At 38.8% G+C, this 20497-nt stretch overlaps 1 protein-coding gene across 3 annotated transcripts in view; it reads left to right on the top strand.

Moving 5' to 3' along the window:
- The window catches only part of NRG1 (neuregulin 1), a 1186330-nt gene that overhangs the window by 1000507 nt on the left and 165326 nt on the right, over window positions 1-20497 (top strand). For all 3 annotated transcript variants that reach the window (XM_064272830.1, XM_064272829.1, XM_064272828.1), the window contains exons 2-3: window positions 5910-6087; window positions 17053-17174. In XM_064272830.1, coding sequence (XP_064128900.1) covers window positions 5910-6087; window positions 17053-17174 — 300 coding nt within the window. The remainder of the gene's footprint in view (window positions 1-5909; window positions 6088-17052; window positions 17175-20497) is intronic.

Here is a 20497-nt window from a genome sequence, read left to right as displayed (position 1 = left end):
TTTGAACCACTGGAAATTGTGGTTGGCATCCGAGCACTTTAACCACTGTGCTACCTGGGCTCCTTCAAATGAACATACTGCCCTACATGTTTGAGTGGGTCAGAATGTATAAGAAATATTTTTGAATTACCTCCACCATTGTTTTTTGCATGACGTGGCATGTCAAATATGAAAAGTAGAAACATAAAGATGGACTGACTCTTAGGTTGAGTTTGAATAGGAAGGGTACGTTTGCGACCTTATAACCCCTTACAAACACATAAAGCCTGTGAAAAGAAGTGCACCTTTACGATGTGTGGTATTGCCCTGGGGCTTTCATTGTTTTTATTTTTAAAGGCTGTTATTCTTTGCACTTGACTGTCTGCCTCCTCTGATATGTTTCTGAGGGTGTGGACACATTCATATGAGTGTCTGAAGACTATTATTCAAGCAGGTGGGAAATAGATTTAGGCAGAAACTGCTTAAAACTTATTGTATCGTTTCCGGCTATGGGACAGCCGCCTCTTTAGAAACACGTTGAAAGCACAATTATGAACCGTGGTAGACCAAATAAAATTAAAGCGTGACCAAGATCTCAGCACACCTCCTGCATTTGAAGCATTCATTTGGCATTGGGTTTTCGTCTTCAACTGATTTTTGATTCACAGACCATTTACTCTTAGACAAGAATTGAAAGGCAAGTACATTTATTTATTTTTGCAGTCTTAAAATCCAAGTACTCAGTTAAAAAAAAAAAAAGGATCTCAAGGTTAGACCTACTCCTGGCCTTCTAAAGCTATACCTGTGTGTTAGAAAGTTCTTCATAAAGCTAGAGTAGAGAGATTTTTTTTTTCAGTGAAATAAATGAGATTGTTTCATGTGAGTAAACCCTATGTCTGAAAAACATCTGTATTCCATTAGCATATAGCTATTATTTTACAATTCCTAGCAAAAGAAAATTTGTTGAAAATTATATCATTATGGATACTAAAAACCAAAAACCCCTTGCCGTCAAGTCATAAAGAATCACAGCAACCCTGTAGGACTGAGTGGAACTGCCCCATAGGGTTTCCGAGGCTGTAAATCTTTATGGAAGCTGACTGCCACACCTTTCTTCTATGGAGCAGCTGGCGGGTTCGAACCACCAACCTTTGGGTTAGCAGTTGAGCATGCACAAACCCTGCAGGCTCAAATATTAGCTCACGTTTCTGCCAGGAATCTGGAATATCCAGGACTATCACAGTAGCGTGTTTAAGTGGGAAAACAAAGAGGAATTTATGTTGTGGCCAGGCCTCTTGGACGTTTGAAATTGAACTCTGTGAGGAGTGAGTGAGGGACTAGATGGTACAGCAAGGCATCCATGGGCCAAGGATGCCGTTGGGTGGCTCTGGTGGTGTCTCACAGATTTGTTTCTCCATTTAAGCTATGGAGGATTTTGAGTCTACTTCTTAAAAGAGCAGTTCTCTGAAAAGCTGAATATCCTCATATCATAGATGGTTTCCCCTATAGGACAGAGCAGGAGCATCATTACAGGTGGACGAAGACTCAAAGGGAGAGAGGTTGGAAGCTTTTCTATTTCTGATGGACTTGAAGCTGTGTGCAGTGAAAGGGAAATTCAGTCAAGTCAGTGAGAGATATGCCTGAACCCCAAGCAACAAGGAACGTTTGCACATCAGTGTCAGCTTCAGGAGTGGGTTCCTTAAACTAAGAAGAACCTGGTATCTGAAGGCTGCATCACATCCCAAATCATCTCTTTAGGGCAAACATCCTTGCATGTGAACCTGAAAAGGAAAGGATAGATGTTGGTCTGCTAGAGGAGCAATTGGTATCTTCCGGTCAAAGGACCTAGTGGGAGTGGAATCCCCAAATCATGGTTAGCAGTTTGGACCATGTAGGGATTTCAGTGCAGTACCACTTGAAGAATTTAAATGGAGGGTGTAGTCTCTGGGCTGTATTATAAATTGTAATTTGGATATTCCCAGGAATTTCCTTTGTGATGGCAGTCTTCACCAAGACTTTAAAAATGCTTACTGAAAGCCAAGGCATTTTATTTAATGGTAGAAAGGCCAGGAGAGAAAAGCAGGGAAAACGAAGAGAAACCAAGATTCTTTTTTTTTTCTCTATATGTGTTTATATGTAGATGCATACATGTATTTCCTTATGTGCTGTCTCCTCTGAAATGTAACTGAAGATATTATGCATTTCACCACTAAACATTTCAGCAGATATTTCCTAAGAATCAAGACATTCTCCCACATAATAACAATGCATTGATTGCACTTGAGAAATTCATTTTTTCTTTTTATATTTTTATTTTGCTCGAAGTGAAGGTTTACAAATCAAGTCAGTCTCTCATACAAAGCCTTATATACACCTTGCTATATATTTTTTATATACTCCTAGTTGCTCTCCCCCTAATGAGACAGCACATTCCTTCTCTCCACCCTGTCTTTCCATGTCCATTCAGCCAGCTCCTGTCCCCCTCAGCCTTCACATCTCCCCTCCAGACAGCAGCTGCTCACATAGTCTGATGTGTCTACTTGATCCAAGAAGCTCACTCCTCACTAGTATCATTTTCTGTCTTATAGTCCAGTCCAATCCCTGTCTGAAGAGTTGGCTTTGGGAATGGTTCCTGTCTTGGGCTAACAGAAGGTCTGGGGGCCATGACCTCCGCGGTCCCATTAGTCTCAGTCAGGCCATTAAGACTGGTCTTTTTACGAGAATTTGGGGTCTGGGTCCTAGGGCTCTCCTGCTCCTTCAGGGATTCTCTTTTGTGCTTCCTGTTATGCCAGTCATCGGTTGTAGCCGGGCACCATCTAGTTCTGCTGGTCTGAGGCTGATGTCGTCTCTGATTTAGGTGGCCCATTCTGACTCTTGGGCAGAAATTTATTTTTGATACAGTGTCTTTCTTCAGGAAACCCTGGTGGTGTAGTGGTTAAGAGCTACAGCTGCTAATCAAAAGGCTGGCAGTTCGAATCCACCAAGTGCTCCTTGGAAACTATGTTGGGCAGTTCTACTCTGTCCTGTAGGGTCGCTATGAGTCAGAATCTACTCGATGGCAATGAGTATCTTTATTCAGATTTTTTCAGTGATCCCAGTAATTCCTTTATAGCTTTTTTAAACCTGAAGCAGCATCCAGTGACATTTGTCATGTCTCTTTAAAATGCTTTTATCAACTACATCAGTTTCACTGTCTTCTTTTGTCATTTATAACATCAAAGCCCAGAGTAATCGTTTTGTAGACTGTCCCTCAATTTGACTTCCGTATGTTTGAAATCAAGATTCCTAATAAATAAATAAGTGAATGAATAAAGACAGAAGGTGTAATGGATTAAATTGTGTCCCTCAAAAATATGAGTTGCTAATCCTAATTTCTACACCTGTGGTTATAATCCCATTTGGTAATGGATTGTCTTTGTTATGTTAATGAGGCAAGATTAGTATAGGGATATATTTTGAGTCAATCTCTTTTAAGATAGAAAAGAGATTAAATCAGCAAGCTAGGAAGTAGTCATGGGGGAAGAGAGATGCCAAGCCACGTGAAGACTGCCCACCAGCAGAAACGCAGAAGAGACAAGGACCGTCCTGTAGAGCTGACAGAGAAAGAAAACCTTCCGCTAGAACCAGCACCCTGAATTTGGACTTCTAGCCTCCTAAACTGTGAGAAAATTTCTGTTTGTTAAAGCCATCCACTTGTAGTATTTCTGTTATAGCAGCACTAGATGAGCAAGACAGGAGGGACAGAGAAAGAGGAAAAAAAAAAGAATGAGGGAAAAAAGAGAATTAAACTTATTTCATAATAAATGGTTTATTCAAATAAAAAAAAATCTAGTAGATTTATATCCAAACTACATTGATAAGCAAATTTATGTGGTAGGCTAGGAAACCCAGTTCTTATTGTTAAGTTAGGGCTATCTGAAATTCCTTATTTAGGGTATTTTGCTTAGAGGCAAGGAATGAACCTTGAGGGTTTGGGCTGTGTGCCAAGTTAAATTCAGTGAAAACAAACAAAGAATGCAAACTAGTTATTTTAGTCTATACATAAAATAAGGAGGCAGTTCCTTTTCAGTCTATGTAAAACAGTTTCTTTTCGTGCCATTTCGCTCCAGCAAATTTGTTTCTTTACAACTCTTCACCAGACTTGCAAAACTGAAAATGGTCTTTAAGAATTAATAGAAATATACAGACCATTCCAGAGAGATGAGGACTCAGTCTGTGTTTAAAAACCTCCGCTTTTTAAAGACTCCGAAGCAGGCTCTTCAGGGGGTAAATCTTATTTTCAAACTGTCAGGAGAAAGGACCAGACAAGAACCATCAGGTATCAAAGGCTAAGGACAGCTGACAGAAGTTTCCCAGCATGCCAGTATGTCCACCGTGTTAAGTGCCTGCTTCCTGGCCTCGTAGCCCAGCCCCTGAATAAATAAAAAGGGGGACATGTAATCGTAGAGGCACAGCTAAGAAATCACAGCTTTCAAATGGTTTTTGCTATAATTTATTTGAACCTCCATACGCTCATTCCTGACAGTTTCGTGATTTACTTGGTAAGCGCTGAGTTGAAGAAAGCAAACAGACCCCGAGTCGCAGAGGTACTCCATTTCCTGTTCATGTCCAGTGTGGCTCTGAATTCTCTCCTTGGAGTGGTAGTGTTTGCTTTATCCAGTGAATAACTATGTACAGAAACAGCAAGGTGGAGTCTCATTTGCCTGGGTGTGTTTTCTGGGTGTTCCTGCTAATTCCAGAACTGGGGCAGAGATCACCTTTATAGTTGGCTTTTCTGAGATACGGTAGACACTGAGAGTTGTGGAGATCTCAGGTTCCGTGATGTAGATTACTAAGTGAAATTTCGTGTGTGGGAGAAAATCCTTCATTTATGCCTTTACTTTTGGAAAGCTTTTATTATGAAAAAAATCAAACATACTGTATAGAATTGTATAACAAAGTACCATGTATACCTACTGCTCAACTTCCATAGTTTTCAACACCATGGTAAATGTGTTTCGTCTTTTACCTACCCTCTCCCAGCCGCCATATTGTTTTGAAGCAATTTTCAGATATTGTAACATTGCATTCATTAGTATCTCAGTAGATAATAGTCTTTTAAGCAGTCTTGCTTAAAATAAGAATGGCATGCAGGTACTCCATCTAAAGAATTCTACATGTTAATGCACAATTTAGATGCTCCCAATCTCTGTTGAGAAAATTTAGAAGGGCTAAATCTCATCAAACATAATTTGACATGAGTGTGGTGGTCATCTGGCCATTCGTTGTGTATGTGACAGTGATTGTAGGTCCAGTGAAAGAGTAATGTGGCCAAAGAATTTTTGCCTTGAAGAAAGAGACCATTGTTAAGATTTTATGAGTTCTTTTTGCTTTTTTGGGCCACCTCTGAAGATAGAATTGTGAAATGAGCCCAGTGTCGCTCCGACCCTCCATAGATTCTGTTACCATGGACAAATCAGTCACTTTCCTGTAGCAGACTTTGCCATTTTAAAAGTGGGTATGACACCTGCTGTACCTATTCATAGCACTCCCATGAAGATCAGTTGTGATCTTAGATGCAAAAGTGATTTAAAAATAATGGCCTGGATACATATTCTCCTTTAGCACAGGCTCTTGGGTTTTGAAGTTACCTGTGTTGAGGATTTGTCATGGTATCCAAGAATGTAAAGAGTGAGGAAGTATTAGAATAAAATTTGTTTGTAAGAATAATTTTATTTATAAGCTAGGTTCTCCTTTTTTTTTTTTCCTACGTATATTTTATTTCTCTCCAAGTTGTGGTTCATTTGGCTGACCTATTTTTTTTCCACCTCTCAGTTAATAAAACCATTGGGAATGATATCTCGATCAGGCTCACTCAAAATTAACATGTTTCTCTTTGAAAGAGTGCTGAATGACCTGAGTTTTTTCCCCCCTTCTTTTTTCGTTTTTAGCCTTGCCTCCGCGATTGAAAGAGATGAAAAGCCAGGAGTCAGCTGCAGGCTCCAAACTTGTGCTTCGCTGTGAAACCAGCTCTGAGTACTCCTCTCTCAGATTCAAGTGGTTCAAGAATGGAAATGAATTAAACCGAAAAAACAAACCACAAAACATCAAGATCCAAAAAAAGCCAGGGTAAGTGTAATATATATAGCATAGACCATGCTTAGCAATAGAATAATATAAAAAGTAAAAAATTAGAGCCTAATAAGTAAATGTACTATCAAAAAGCATAATATACATTAATTGAAAAAAAAATTTTTTTTAATTGTATGATGACCAGAAGTTGTATCATTATCTAGCAAAGAATTTGGAGTCTTTGATTCTTACAACTTCCAGATGAAGAAAAGAAAGGATGAAAGGGGGCAAAGAAGAATAAGTGGCAGGGAGAGATGGATGGGAAGGAGAACAGCGTTAGTGGTAGCGGCTGTAATAGTAATAGATTAGATCCTAAAACTCAGTTTCGTTAAAATACAACCAATGCTCTTTAGAATAGCAGTGTCTTAAAATCCACTGCCATTGAGTCAATTCCGACTCATAGCCACTCTGTAGGGCAGAGTAGAACTGCCTTGTAGGGTTTCCGAGGCTGTAATCTTTACGGAAGCAGACTACCACATCTCTCTTCTGAGGAGTGACTGGTAAGTTTGAACCTCCAGCCTTTTGGTTAGCAGCCTGATGCCTTAACTACTGCCCCACCAGAGCTTCTAACATAAGGAAAATTCTGACTGCGTTGTAAGAGCTCAAAAAATGCCTACATTGATGAAAGGAGTTGGAGCATCATGAGTTGAATTTGGACTATTTTCAAGTTAGGGGTTAACATATATCTAGTAGATTTTTAACTGACAGCTCTGTCAAACTACATTGTGACTATAAAAAAAAAACAAAACAAAACCCATTGCAGTCAAGTCAATGCCGACTCATAGCGACCCTATAGGACAGAGTAGAACTGGAACTCTTGGAAACCCATAGAGTTTCCAAGCTGCGCCTGGTGCATTCAAACTGCTGACCATCTGGTTAACAGCTGTAGCTCTTAACCACTATGCCACCAGGGTTTCCACAGGCCTGACAGTCTGCTTCTGAAAAGTCAGCCTCGAAAACAGTTCTTACTCGACTCACATGGAGTCGCCATGAGCCGGAATCAACTCGACGGCAACTAACAAGAACAGCAGTATCCCACTACATTTTAATATTAGAGAAGAGGTAACTGTGTTGGAATTTTGTTTCTAAACAGCCCTTAAATCAATGTGCTGTGTATACTAGTGGTCCCAACTCAAATTACGTTTTCTTTACTCACACCTCAGAGGGTTCAGTGAAGCCCCAGATATGATGACAGAAAGAAACCAGTAAACCAGTTGCCATCAAGTTAATTTCGAGACTCATGGTGACTACCTGTGTGTCAGAGTAGACCTGTGCCTCATAGGGTTTTCCATGGCTGGTGTTCTGGAAGTAGATCACCAGGCCTTTTTTCCAAGGTGCCTCTCGGTAGACTTGAATCTCCAGCCTTTGAGCTAGCAGTTGAGCTTGCAACAAAGGGATCGATCTCCTTCTATCCTTCGATTTTAAAGGTGTTACATACTCATGAGCCTGTGAAAACAAAGCGATTATAATGGAAATCTAAGTTTATCAAGATGTTTAATTGCCATAATCACTATAATTAGTGGTTTTTCCCTAGTTTCCATGGTTTTATTAACTACACTGCTTACTCTTGTTATTGATTGTGTCAGTAAGATCTCTTTAGTAGGAAGTATGATATGAGAAAAAAAGGGTGGGAAGCATTTTCTGCAGCAGATTGTTCTTCAAAGATATAAAAAATAATATTGTAAAGAGCCTTGGTGTTTTTTTCTTTTATATGCATAATTTTATTTTTTACAACATTCTGATAGGTAGTTAGGGCAGTTGAACATTTAGCGTGTGGTTACTGTCTAATTTTGCCAATTAGAATTGAGGGTCAAAAAGTGTTAGGACTTGCCTTGAATCACACAAATAGTAAGAAACCAAGCTGGAACATAGATCTATATCTTGGGTTCCTTAATGCCTCTTTCCTTTTTTAAAAAAAGGAGACCATACCTGTTTAATAATGTGTGCATGTGTGGGAAAGAGCCCTGGTGGCACAATGGTTAAGTGCTCAGCTGCTAACCAAAAGGTCCATGGTTGGAACCCACCAGTCACTCCATGGGAGAACGTTGTAGCAGTCTGCTTCCGTAAAGACTGCAGCCTAGGAAACCCTATGGGGCAGCTCTCTGAGTTAGAATCAACTCAATGGCAATGGATTTGGTTTTGGTTTTTGGCACGTGTGGGGTGGGAGAGGTACAATGAGTAAACTGTAAAGTATGTTTCTTATAGAGACATTTAAGAAGAGAAATAATTTTAGACATTGGATTGGATATATTTTGGTGTTTGTTTTTCATTAGTTAGACAAGTTAGCAATCAATTCAGTGATCTGTACATGTAGGACAATGGTGTCATTAACTCCTATGTGGCTGTCCAGTGAAATCAGTAATATCAAGTGCCTGTGAAATCTTGGCTACTAACCTGAAGGTTGGCAGTTCCAATCTACCTAGATGTGCCAAGGAAGAAAGGCCTGGCGATCTGCTTCCATAAAGATTACAGCCAAGAAAACCTTATGGAGCGGTTCTACTTGGTAATACATGAGGTCCTCATGAGTCAGGTTGGACTCAGCAGCAGTGGGTTTTTATGAAAATGTGGAGAAATCACAGAGGCATAGCGGGTTATCTCCGTACGCAGAGGGTAGTAGGAGTGTATAGAAATTATGTAGTTGTATTATGGAGATCAAGTGCTGGAACACTTTTTGTGGCTGGGCAGTTTCAGGACATTTAAGCTGCTTATCCATTTTCAAGGAAACCCTGGTGGCGTAGTGGTTAAGTGCTACGGCTGCTAACCAAAGGGTCGGCAGTTCAAATCCACCAGGCGCTCCTCGGAAACTCTATGGGGCAGTTCTACTCTGTCCTACAGGGTCTCGTTAGAAAATTATTATTTGTATTGAGGTAAATTCTGCTTTATTGTAACTAGAAATTTTATTGGGAAGATGAAATATCCAGCACACCCTATCAGACAATAAAACTAAGTGCTGAATTGTAGATTACTGACGTCAAATGCCATGGAGTTGAAAAGATTTGACTCTGCCGAAGAGAGAGAATTCCCTGTGGCTGGTGTGTGAGGTGGGGTGGAGGTGAGAGAGAAGCAGCAGAGATAAGCAGTTAGTAGCATGTTCTGTTTGAAGGGCAGTAGAGAGGCCAGGTGGATTAGAGCAGTGGGCTTATATGGGAGAATGATTGGCAACTTTGGCCTTTATTGGACAGACTCCTGTGTGTCAGGCCCTGGGCTAGATGCTGGGCACAGAGATGGATAAGACATGGACCATGCCCTCAAGAGGCTTGATCTAGAAGGGAAGCCGATGTAAACAGTTATAACACTCAGTATGAAATTCTGTGCTAGTGTTATAAAAAGAAGCTAACAGGGGAGGGACCTAGTCAGGGACAGGGGAGGCTTCCGAGAAGGAAAGGGAGGAGGAAGATTGGGAAGGGAAGTTTACGCTGAAGAAGCAGAACAAAGCATCAAGTCACTTAGTCTGATGCCTGGAGAGAAGCAAATGAAGTAAGGTAGATAAACTGAAAAAAGAACTAAAAAAAAGTGCACCGACTAGAATGAGTACATGTTTGAAAGGGCACATGTAAACTTTAAAAGGCAATTTGTTACATGCCTTGGATGACATATAAAAGTGCCATTAGTATTCAGAAAAGCATTTTCATATTGGCTTCATTGGTCCAGACAGCTAAGAGCACTGTCTACGTATTAATAAAGTCTCATTATACCGGAAAGGCCAATATTCAGAAATTACTTCTTTTAAACAAGAGCCTTTCTGGAAAGAATTAAATGGATAGAAAGGCATTTTATTCAAGTTATGTGACTATAAATTACTCTTGGCAAAACATTTAACACGTTTGATCCTTTTAAAAGAAGACATGCTTTGTGTAGAGTGGCCGGGTGTTTGATAAGTGATCAGCTTCTGTGTTCAGAATTGGGCATTCTGTCATTTGGAAGTTTTGTCATTTTTTTTTTAATTGGTATTGTTGGCTTTATTAAAGTTAAAGAACAAAACTGGATTTAAATTTAATTAACATTGGCAAAGTGCTCTATTAATTTATCCTATAAATATAAGTAAGGTGAATGACACTATTATAATACCCATTTTTTTTAATATAAATTAAAATTCTGAGAATGAAGGAAGTTTTTTTTTTTTTTTTTTTGCTGTAGCTCGTAATGGGAGTGAATGGTAAAACTTAGATTTGAAATAGGTCTCACTATAAGCCCCAGGGGCCCTGGTGCCACAGTGGTTAAGCATTTGGCTGCTAACTAAAAGGTTGGCAGTTTGAATCCACCAGCCACTCCTGGGAAACCCTGTGAGGCAGTTCTACTCTGTCCTGTAGGGTTGCTGTGTGTTGGAATCGACTTGATGGCAGTGGGTTTGGTTTTTTGGTTTGGATAAGCCCCACGTCTTTTCCCAGATACTTGTGATTATTCTACATACAGTATATTAGCTAGTAAAGTTGGAACATGGCTAGGGCCCTCAGGCTTAAGGTAACATATTTAATAAAAGTGGGTCTTATTTTTTTTTTTTTTTTCAGTTTTATCTATACGGTTAATAGGTTTTCTTTACTAAGATACTCAGACTGTTAATGGTTTGCAGTGGTTAATCGATTGTTTGATTTAAACACTATCTTAGGCTGTAATCAACCAAGCTGAGGCAAGTTTTAGTTTGTGGTTTAGGATTTCCATGGGATTGTCTAAAGTAAAACATTGACTCTTTTCCAATCCTTAATCTAGGCTTCTTTTTCACATTTTATAACATAGCAGCCAGAATTCCCTTTTAATCCCTTAGTGTTATGAAAAGATTTCACACCAATATGCAATTTCTATTATTTTTTAAAATCTTATACCCCTTTAATTCCGGATTCTACCGATAAACTGTGTTCCTTCATGTTCGTCCTATGATTCTGCATTTACGTTTGGGTCCTTGTTTATTTTATTTGGCAAAGCATGGCGTGAGACTAATTGAAAGAAATGGGAACTGCCCCGGTGTTATGTGCTGGTTTATGTCCTTGTTCTCGTTTCCTTTGCCCGGTGGATGATTTTGATCACAAAAACTGTTAAAAGAGCCTTGTCTGTGATAGATTTATCTTTAGGACTGTCAGATTGACCTCATTTAACTATATGTTCTGTGTTAGCTTTGGAGCCCTGGTGGCACAGTGGTTAAACTTTGGGCTGCAAACCAAAAAGTGGGCAGTTTGAATCCACCAGCCACTCCTTGGAAACCCCATGGGGCAGTTCTGCTCTTCCTTGTTGGGTCACTATGAGTTGAAATCAACTTGACAGCAAGGGGTATTTTTTTGGGGGGGGCGGGGTTATGTTACCTTATTAAAGATTGACTTCCTATTGTTTGTGTGTGTCACACACTTCTAGGTTTCCTCAGTTGCATTTCAGCTCTTCATTTTGGCTCTTAAATATTTTGATTTTGTTGAAAATGGGTTTTGATTGTTCATTAAAATTTATTAAAATTTTTAGGAGAATTATTTCTCCTGTTTTCAATTGTTGGCAGTTTTTGACTCTATAATGGAAAAAGTTTGTAGATATTCCCTTCTCAAACTAGCTAAGCAGCTGTAACAGATCACTCTAACTTTGTGTGTCAGGAAACTGAGATTTTCTGACATATATAGTGGGAATAAAAAATCAGTTGCTGACTGGATTTCATCTCATGGAGACCCCATGTGTGTCAGTTGAACTGTGCTCCATAGGGATTTCAGTGGCTGATTTTTTGGAGGTAGATCCCCACGCCCGTCTTTCTAAGTGCCTGTGGGTGGACAAAAATTCCAGCCTTTCAGTTAGCAGTTAAGCACCTTAAGCCTTTGTACCACTTGGGACCTCAAAGTGGGAACTCTGTGCTTGTTTCATATGGTTGTTGTGGGGTATTTGGTAAGTTGCTTGGTCCTGTGTAGTGTAGTAGTTAGCTCAAGAAATTACTCTTTTCTTCTCTGTCTCTCTCACTATTAGCAGTAAGATAGTATCTGAAGCAGTATTGAATACACACACACACGCAGAGTCTGTATGATTTCTTAGACATCAGAGAAATGAAATTGTATAAACTGAGGAAATCTTCTACATATGTATTTAAATTGCCTTGACCTATAGTCTGTGGTGGAAGAGTCAAGCTAAATAAGAACTAGCTAATAGCAATTCTAACCTTGAACCTGGAACCTTGAATCAGTCTTATAAGTGTGCACATGTTAAAAAAATACGCTGTTTACTTTTTGATACATAAAATGAAAAAAGATGTTAATAATTAGAGCTTTCATTTACAAATCAGTTTATATTATTTTTATATTTTATTGTTTTTTCTTATTCCAAAGGTAATGCATACTTACTATAAAAATCTAAATATTTCAGGAATGTAGAATGTAATTATGATAACAGCTATCACTTCCTGGGAGCTCACTATGTATCAACACCTTACATTTTAATACATCTAGAAAATGAGATAGAAATGTGAAAAAACAAGTACAGTAAAATATTATTTTTAAAAGTTTGTGATGAGAATGAGTGTACACTGTAAAATTCTTTCAACTTTGCTGTATATTTAAATTTTTTCATAATAAAATGTGAAGAAAAGAAAAAAAAAAAAAGAAAATGAAAGTCCATTGAAACACCAATGGGTCGCCATGAGTGAGAATCAACTTGATGGCAACTGTTCACACTTTCTTATTACTTCCTGTCCTACTCTAAGACACAGGGATTGAAAAATCTTAGTGAAAGTGTATCATTGGAATTCAAAGGGGGTCTCACGAATATCTAAATCAGTGATTTCAAGTTGTGCCCTTGGAGAATACTAGTTTCTGTCAAATTGCTGAAACGGTTGCCAACTACTTTCTCTCTGTATGATATTTTTAAATATGAGGCTCTGATTTAAACTTTGATTTGAGAACAGAATTTTGCTGCAAAAATAGTTGAAACCAGTGATCTAATTTAATCTTTCTCTGCATAGCAATATTCTTGTAAGAGTACTTGTATTAGGTGGTTATACAGACTTGAATCTTTCCAAGGAGAAAAACTCTTTCCCAAGACATTCTATCTATTTTTTAATAGCTCGGGAAGTTCTTCCTTAGAATATAATCTAAAATATGCCGTCTTTTCCCTGTAAGACTTAGTTTTACCTTCAAGAACAACCTCAAATAATTTCATTTTCCAGATGACAACCATTGTTGTTGTTAGGTGACATAGAGTCGGTTCTGACTCATAGCGACCCTGTGCACAACAGAACAAAACACTGCCTGGTCCTGCGCCATCCTCACAATTGTTGCTATGCTTGAGCCCGTTATTGCAGCCACAGTGTCAGTCCATCTAGTTGAGGGTCTTCCTCTTTTCCGCTGTCCCTCTCCTTTACCAAGCATGAGGTCCTTCTCCAGGGACTGATCCCTCCTGATAACATGTCAGCCCACTGATGCCTAGGATGTCCATCTGAAATATATTAAAATAGCTACCCATGTCTTGTGTTCAGGCACCTGAGCATGGGATCTTCTTTAACAGAAGCCTCTCTAGAGATGAGCTCTGGGTCCTGCTGAATTCTGATCCCCCTCTTCTAAAGTCCTTTGGTTGTTGCTCATACAGTGTCTCTCCAAAGCTTAATTCAGACCTGATCCAACCAGTGAGGAGCATATTGGGCTTTTGCCCCGTTCGATTTATGCTCTGCTTTAGTATTAATTTGGCAGAAGAGCGCTTTATTTCCTTTTCTTCTTTTTTAACAGTTGTATAAAATGTGTGGCTAACTGAAGCGCTGATCTTTTTTTCTGTAAATTGTCAAGGCACGTCTCACCAATCCCACACTGCTGCCACTGATTTTAGAACCTGAAATGTATTTGTTACGCTTATCTTGATTAAATTGAATCTTGATCATGGCCCATTGATGTTCAGCTCCAGAATTCCCAGGGGTGTTCTCTAGGGAAAGGACTCCAGGGCCTCATGTCATGCCTGCCTTAGAAATTCACAGTACATATTTGCATTAAAAAAACTAAGAATTACTGTTGCAAAGAAACCTATTTAACTTTAATGTAACATTTATTTGGACAGAGAAATTGTTTCTTGTTCTCCCCCGCCTTTTTTTTTTTTGTTTAGCATAACATCTGTTTACATTGCTTGGAACCGTATTCCACCAATCACTACCCAGACCTATTGGGAGAATTTTGATTTCAGAAATTATGCCTTTAAGATTGTGTTAACTGCGAATTTAATTACTGCATTTTCTGTAGTTTAATCCAGTTCAAACACTAATTACACAGAGTTAAGAAAGAACTCTTCACATATCACCAAGGACTGTTAGTACACTTAAGTAAATAGGAAAGGAGGGAGTGTCTATATTCTTCTGATGTTTTTGTAATAATTGCATTTCAGAATTTTGGAGCTTAGCAAAAAAGTGACTATTTTCTTGTTTTGGAAATGCACGTTTTCTTTTGTGTGGGGATATTATCCCCCACCCTGATATTCTTCATTGTTCTTTTCTGTTTATCATCGTTAGTGGTTCTATGGTCATACGTAAAAATTCTTTCAGCAGACTTCGCTAAACTTTGGGCTGGAAAATCTTACTACAGTATTTATCCCATCGTCTCTGACTGTTCTTCAAGAGTATCTGTTGTGAAGGAAACTTGTCATGTGTGAGCGAGTGTGACTGCTGATAATCCATCAAAATAGCATATTTGAAAGCTCAGAATGAGGTCGAAAGGTTAATAAAACTTCCCCTACTTTTGTTGTATTTTGGTAATTTAAGAATGTTACTATATTTTATTATTAAAATGTAATTATCTAGTTGCTAATATGCTTCTTATCAAAATGGCCCATTTGGGTTTACAGGGATAGGCTTCAGGGAAATGTTCTTAAGAATAACTTCTGATTAATGCACGAATATCCTCAGATAAATGGCCCTCGGTGAACCCCATTACACAGACAGACAAAGTTGTTACGTATTAGGTCGTCTTTTCATGAACTTTGTTCTGTAGACTGTTATTTTTAGTAGATATTGACAGCCATGCCAGGTGAATGACAAAGATTCCACAGTCAGATAAATTTGGGAGAAACTAAATAGAAATAATATGTCCCTCTTGGAGAGTCAGAGAACATATTAACATATTAAAAGCTCTGAGATATGCTATGGAATTAAAAAAAAAAAAAAGCTTGTCTTTTTTTAGCCTAGCATTTTCCAAAGTTATTTGAGCCCAAGACAGTTTGTTTTGTTTTGTTTCAAGTTTACCTGCTTACATCATTCTTCGTCATGACTAAAGAAGTTTGCTTTTCAATCCACATGTTGATTTGACCTTTGCTGCCCTTGGTCTGGACCTCTTCATTAATATTACATCCTCCTTCCTGCAGCCACTATTAGGGACATGAGGTCCTGCTGAGAGCTTAAATGGAAACATCTTCATTGATTCACACATTCATTTCCATGATGTTTGTGGACACACTAAGAACAAATCAGTGATTTTTGCTCTGTGAGGATACAAAGAAGTTTAAATTATGGGCTCACCCCTCCCAAGTGTTATGTCCTAGCTCAAGACATAAGACATACTGAGAGAAGTCTAATAAAAAGAGAATCATTGGAGAGGTACCCAGGGCTGTCAGAACTTAGAAGGGAAGAGGAGCTTCAGCTGAAAGATGCTGAAAGACTTGATGAAGAATTGGCACATGAGATAGTCCTTGAAGGTCTGCTGAGATTGTGACAGCTGGAAATACGGGGAAGAAATTCTAGGTGGAAGAAATCCCATGAGCAAAGGCACAGAAAACCATAAGGCTCACACGTGGAATTGGATGGGTGGTTCACTTTGATAGACTGGAGAAAATAGTAAGAATTTAGTTTGGGGCAGTCAGTCTGACTTCATTGATAACATCCTATGACAAGATGAGCAGAAAATGCACAAAAAGCTAGCAAAGCATAATTTATGGAAGGTTTACGTATAATTCTGAATTGTCATCTTTTCACTTCTTAGAACTCTTCGTCTTAGAAATTCAGGTAGTGACAATTGTCAGGCAATAGCATAGAAGGACACTTTCAAAAGACTTCAAGAGACCCTGAATCAACTCCCATAGTTCTGAGTTTTTAAGTCTTGGAAACTGCTTAAATTATAGGCTCCTGTGTAGCAGTAACACATAGAGACGGTGCTGCCCATGTTCAGAAACTGCTGCCTGGAGATTTACTCTTCAGAGGTTTATTAAAATATGTGCTTTTGTGGCATGAATATTTATTCCAGTATTAGGAGCCATTCACATGGCACTGTTCCTGGCAATGAGAATCTTCAGGAAAGACACATTCCCTTTCTTTTGGAGATGAGAAATCCTCTTCATTCAAAATGAACATTTTTTTCCCTAATGTTGCTTTACTGAGAGGAGAAGGACATAGCACTTTTATTTTTTGTAGTGTTTAGTAGTGTCTGTCGTTGCTGGATTTGTGGGAAATGAGTTGACCCTTTTTTCTCTTCCCCAACCCCAGTGGCTGATGACATTTAGATCTAGGGAACAAAAAAAATACACCAAGTGGGTTGGAAAATCTAAAGCAGAGTGTGGTTAATGGTGATGGTAGAGGAATAAAAAGAAACCTTAGAGAACTGCTTTAAATTACTAATCGGGGTGTTAAAATTAAGACTAAGTAATAGTACAGCGTCACCACGCTGTGGAAACCCTGGTGGCATAGTGGTTAAGTGCTAAGGCTGCTAACCAAAAGATCAGCAGCTCAAATCTACCAGGCACGCCTTAGGAACTTTATGGGGCAGTTCTACTCTGTCCTATCGGGTCGCTATGAGTCAGAATTGACTCGATGGCAACGGGTTTGGTTTTTTAGGTTTAACTGTGCTGTATCTTATTTTCACTCTAGGTAAATCATATTATCAAATTTTTTATGTGGTAGCAAGTTGTGTTTTAACATGGTATGTGTGGGGTGGCGGTTGGTTTGAGAATCCTGAAACTGCAAAAAATACATATGTATATATTTTGATATTCATTGTGTCTGTGAAATATGCTTATACCACTTTGGTCCTGATCTTGTAGGAAGTCAGAACTTCGCATTAACAAGGCATCACTGGCCGATTCTGGAGAATATATGTGCAAAGTGATCAGCAAGTTAGGAAATGACAGTGCCTCTGCCAATATCACCATTGTGGAGTCCAATGGTAAGAAATGCCGACTGCATTCTCTCTCTCAGTCCGTAAGAGGGGTAATCAAAATATGTGGTAAGATTTGCCATCAATTTGTGTGTTGCATCTCCTTATGAACAAATACAAAATATGGAAGGACAACATTACATTACAGATGTCAGTTTTCTTTGTAAAGCTCTTCACCAGGTGAGATGATACAGACCTGAACTCTACTTAGATTGCAAATAAGGATTTGTGTGAGATCATGATGGCAGAGACAGCGGTAGTTCCTAAGAGATAGAGGCTGTATCTCCCTTTTAAGTGGGTCAGGGGGACGGTCATATATTTGATTCTGTCTGCAACAGAACACTGTCTCAGCCATAGCAAATTTTTCTGTATTTATATATATATATATATTAGACTTTATTTTTAAAGCAGTTTTAGGTTTATACAAAAATTGTGCAGAAAGTACAGAGAATTGCCAATGTAACTCCCTCGCCCCCTGCACACAGTTCCTGCACACACATTTTTCATTCCTGTGGTACATTTGTTACAACTGACGAACTGGTACTGGTACATTATTATTAACTAAAGTCCATAGTTTCCATTAGGGTACACTCTTTGTGGTGTACAGTTCTATGGGTTTTGAAAAATGCCTGTCAGGTGTCCTCCATTATGGTGTCATACAGAATCCTTTCGCTGCCCTAAAAATACCCGGTGTTCCACCTCTTCATCCCTCCCCTTATCTCCCTTGGCCCTCAGCAACCACTGATCTTTTTACTGTCTCTGTGTTTTTGTCTTGTCCAGAATGTCATATAGTGGGAATTATAATTTTTTTTTTTAGCTTTTCATACTGGCTTTTTTCACTTAACAGTGTGTATTTGAGGTCCCTTTCTGTCTTCTGGTGGCTCGATAGCACATGTCTTTTTATTGCTGAGTAATACGCCATTGTATGGATGTACCAGTTTGTTTATCCATTCACCTATTGAAGGACAGTATAAAGCTGCTGTAAACATTCTATATATGTGTATGTATTTTAATCTTTTAGTATTTCATGTTATTTTTCTGTTATTGTTGTATTTGGGAATATACACAATGGAACACATACCAATTCAAAAGCTTCTACATGTACAACTCGGTGACATTGATGACATCCTTTGAGTTGTGCAGCCATTCTCACCCTTCTTTTCTGAGCTGTTCCACCCCCATAACATAAGCTCACTCCCCCCTGTCTATGTTTTTATGGTTAGTAGAAAGTGAGGCCTATTCATTTGAAATTAAGAGAGTCTTACAGCAAAAGATACCCTATCATGTACAGGGCTCAGCTTTCCTCAGAACAAAGCCAGGGAGTATTTGTTAAAGAAATGATTGATTTAGAGGTGCAGGGGGCCCCTACTCTCAGAGAACCCGTCTGAGTCATCAGCAGGAACAGAAAAGAAGCACAGCTGGTGGCTGTCTGTTTGATAATACCTAAAACATCCCTAAATATTTGATGGAGTATCTGTAGGGCTGATGACGACCTATCAAGGCCTGTCTGAACCTCCTGAAATAATCAAATGCTGTTTCAAAACCTTTGGTGCTTCATTTCCTTTTTGAATTATGGTATTTAATTATTGATTTCACAAAATCTGTTCTCTGTTTTAAAACCAAGCCTAATTGCATAGCTTCTTGTAAGGAGATGAGAAAAAAGTGTTCCCTGCAAGGATATATTCTCTTGAAGTGAAAAAGTAAAATTTCCAGGGCAGGAAGGGAGAAGTAAGTCTCAGGAATACTTCTTTAGCAGACTGATGTAGTTTGTATCAGTTGATGCATATATGACTTACTAGGATATTAAGTCACTGGGAGAAGGGAACGAGATAAAAATAAGGAAAAGGGTTGGGAAAATCAGGTTAATGCCTTAATCCTTCTGGACTTCCAAATGAACTGCTCTGTGGTAGTGTAATCAAGGCTCATTACTTTGATTTTAAATATCGCCATCCACAGAGGTTCAAAGAGAACAGTAGAAAGTATTTCCCATTACTATTTTTAGGAGCTGTGCTTATAGTTTGAAATGTAAATGCCAATTAAAATTTATATGAGTAAATATTATATCACTTTCTTTTTTCGTCAGCACGTATTAAGTAATCACATTTTCCTAGTGTTATTTTATCCCACGTGAAATCTTATAGGATGCCCCATGAAACACAAATTTAAAAGTCAATTTCAGTGGCTTTTCTTTTCTTCTGTACCATGTTTTGAAACTTGTTTCACTGGCTTGAGTCAGGTGTGTCTCCTCATGGTAAATGCTATAGATTTATGACTTTGATACTTGAATTGGATTTGTGTAGTGATTCTACTGTAATGCCCCAGGAAGATAGAGTTAGTGTCTTGGCCTCCCTGAATACTACTTACGGTAATAATGTATTGATTATACCATGGTTTCTGAATTATATACAACCAGTTGAGCTTTCATATAAAGAAGGTTCTCATGGCAATTAGCATTAGGTGCTGGATTACAAATGGATTCCTTTCACCAATTTGTATGTGGTGACTTACAAGGAAAAGTGTAGTAATGTGTTGCTTAACAGCCACGATACTTCCTGTGAAACAGGCCATTATGTGATTAGGACGTTGTGCGAACACCGTATTATAGATGGAAGTCCTTTCAGACATTTGCTTCCAGAATAAAGAGGTTTTGTCCATCTTAAAAATTTGTTTGGGCAAATAACCTCCCTCTACAATTAGTTTATCTAAGACTTCCACAAATTTTTCTGCGGCCTTCCCATTAGCACTCACAGACTCACCACTCACTTTCACATTACGCAGCAAAAAACGTTGTTAGAAGCGGTCAAACTACCCAGAGCTAGCACTAAACTAGGTATCGTAGTCTGGTCCTGCCTTTTCTTTAAGCATCTCAAACAAACTTTGTGCTAACAGTGATTGTCAACATGTGGAGAGGAATTCGCTTTAGTGTTTGAGCCTTCGTCCACGTCATTAGCGATTTCTCCATATCTGATGTAGGTCCCTCTCACATTTTCGTTAGCCTTGTAGCTTTCACTAGAGCCAGTCCTTTAACAGCTTGGAAAATTTTGTCGTTGCGAGGATTTTTGTGGTTGTATAGTGTGACATGCCTAAATCAGCTATGTCACGTTCTCTGGTCAGGATTCCTGAACTCTTTTATAAACTTATGGGACCATGGATATATACGCAGCTGGCCTTTGCCTGAATGGACATTATGCAGCACATGACTGTACAATGTTTACACAGCTTGTGTTGTTGTTCTTAGGTGCTGTTGAGTCAGTTCCGACTCATAGCGACCCTGTGCACAACAGAACATAACTCTGCCTGGTCCTGTGCTGTCCTCACAATCATTGCTATGT

Source organism: Loxodonta africana, chromosome 19, assembly GCF_030014295.1.
Source record: "Loxodonta africana isolate mLoxAfr1 chromosome 19, mLoxAfr1.hap2, whole genome shotgun sequence".
In the NCBI taxonomy this organism is placed as follows: domain Eukaryota; kingdom Metazoa; phylum Chordata; class Mammalia; order Proboscidea; family Elephantidae; genus Loxodonta; species Loxodonta africana.
The sequence above is the reverse complement of the archived record's forward strand: the minus strand, read 5'-3'. Positions and strand labels throughout refer to the sequence as shown.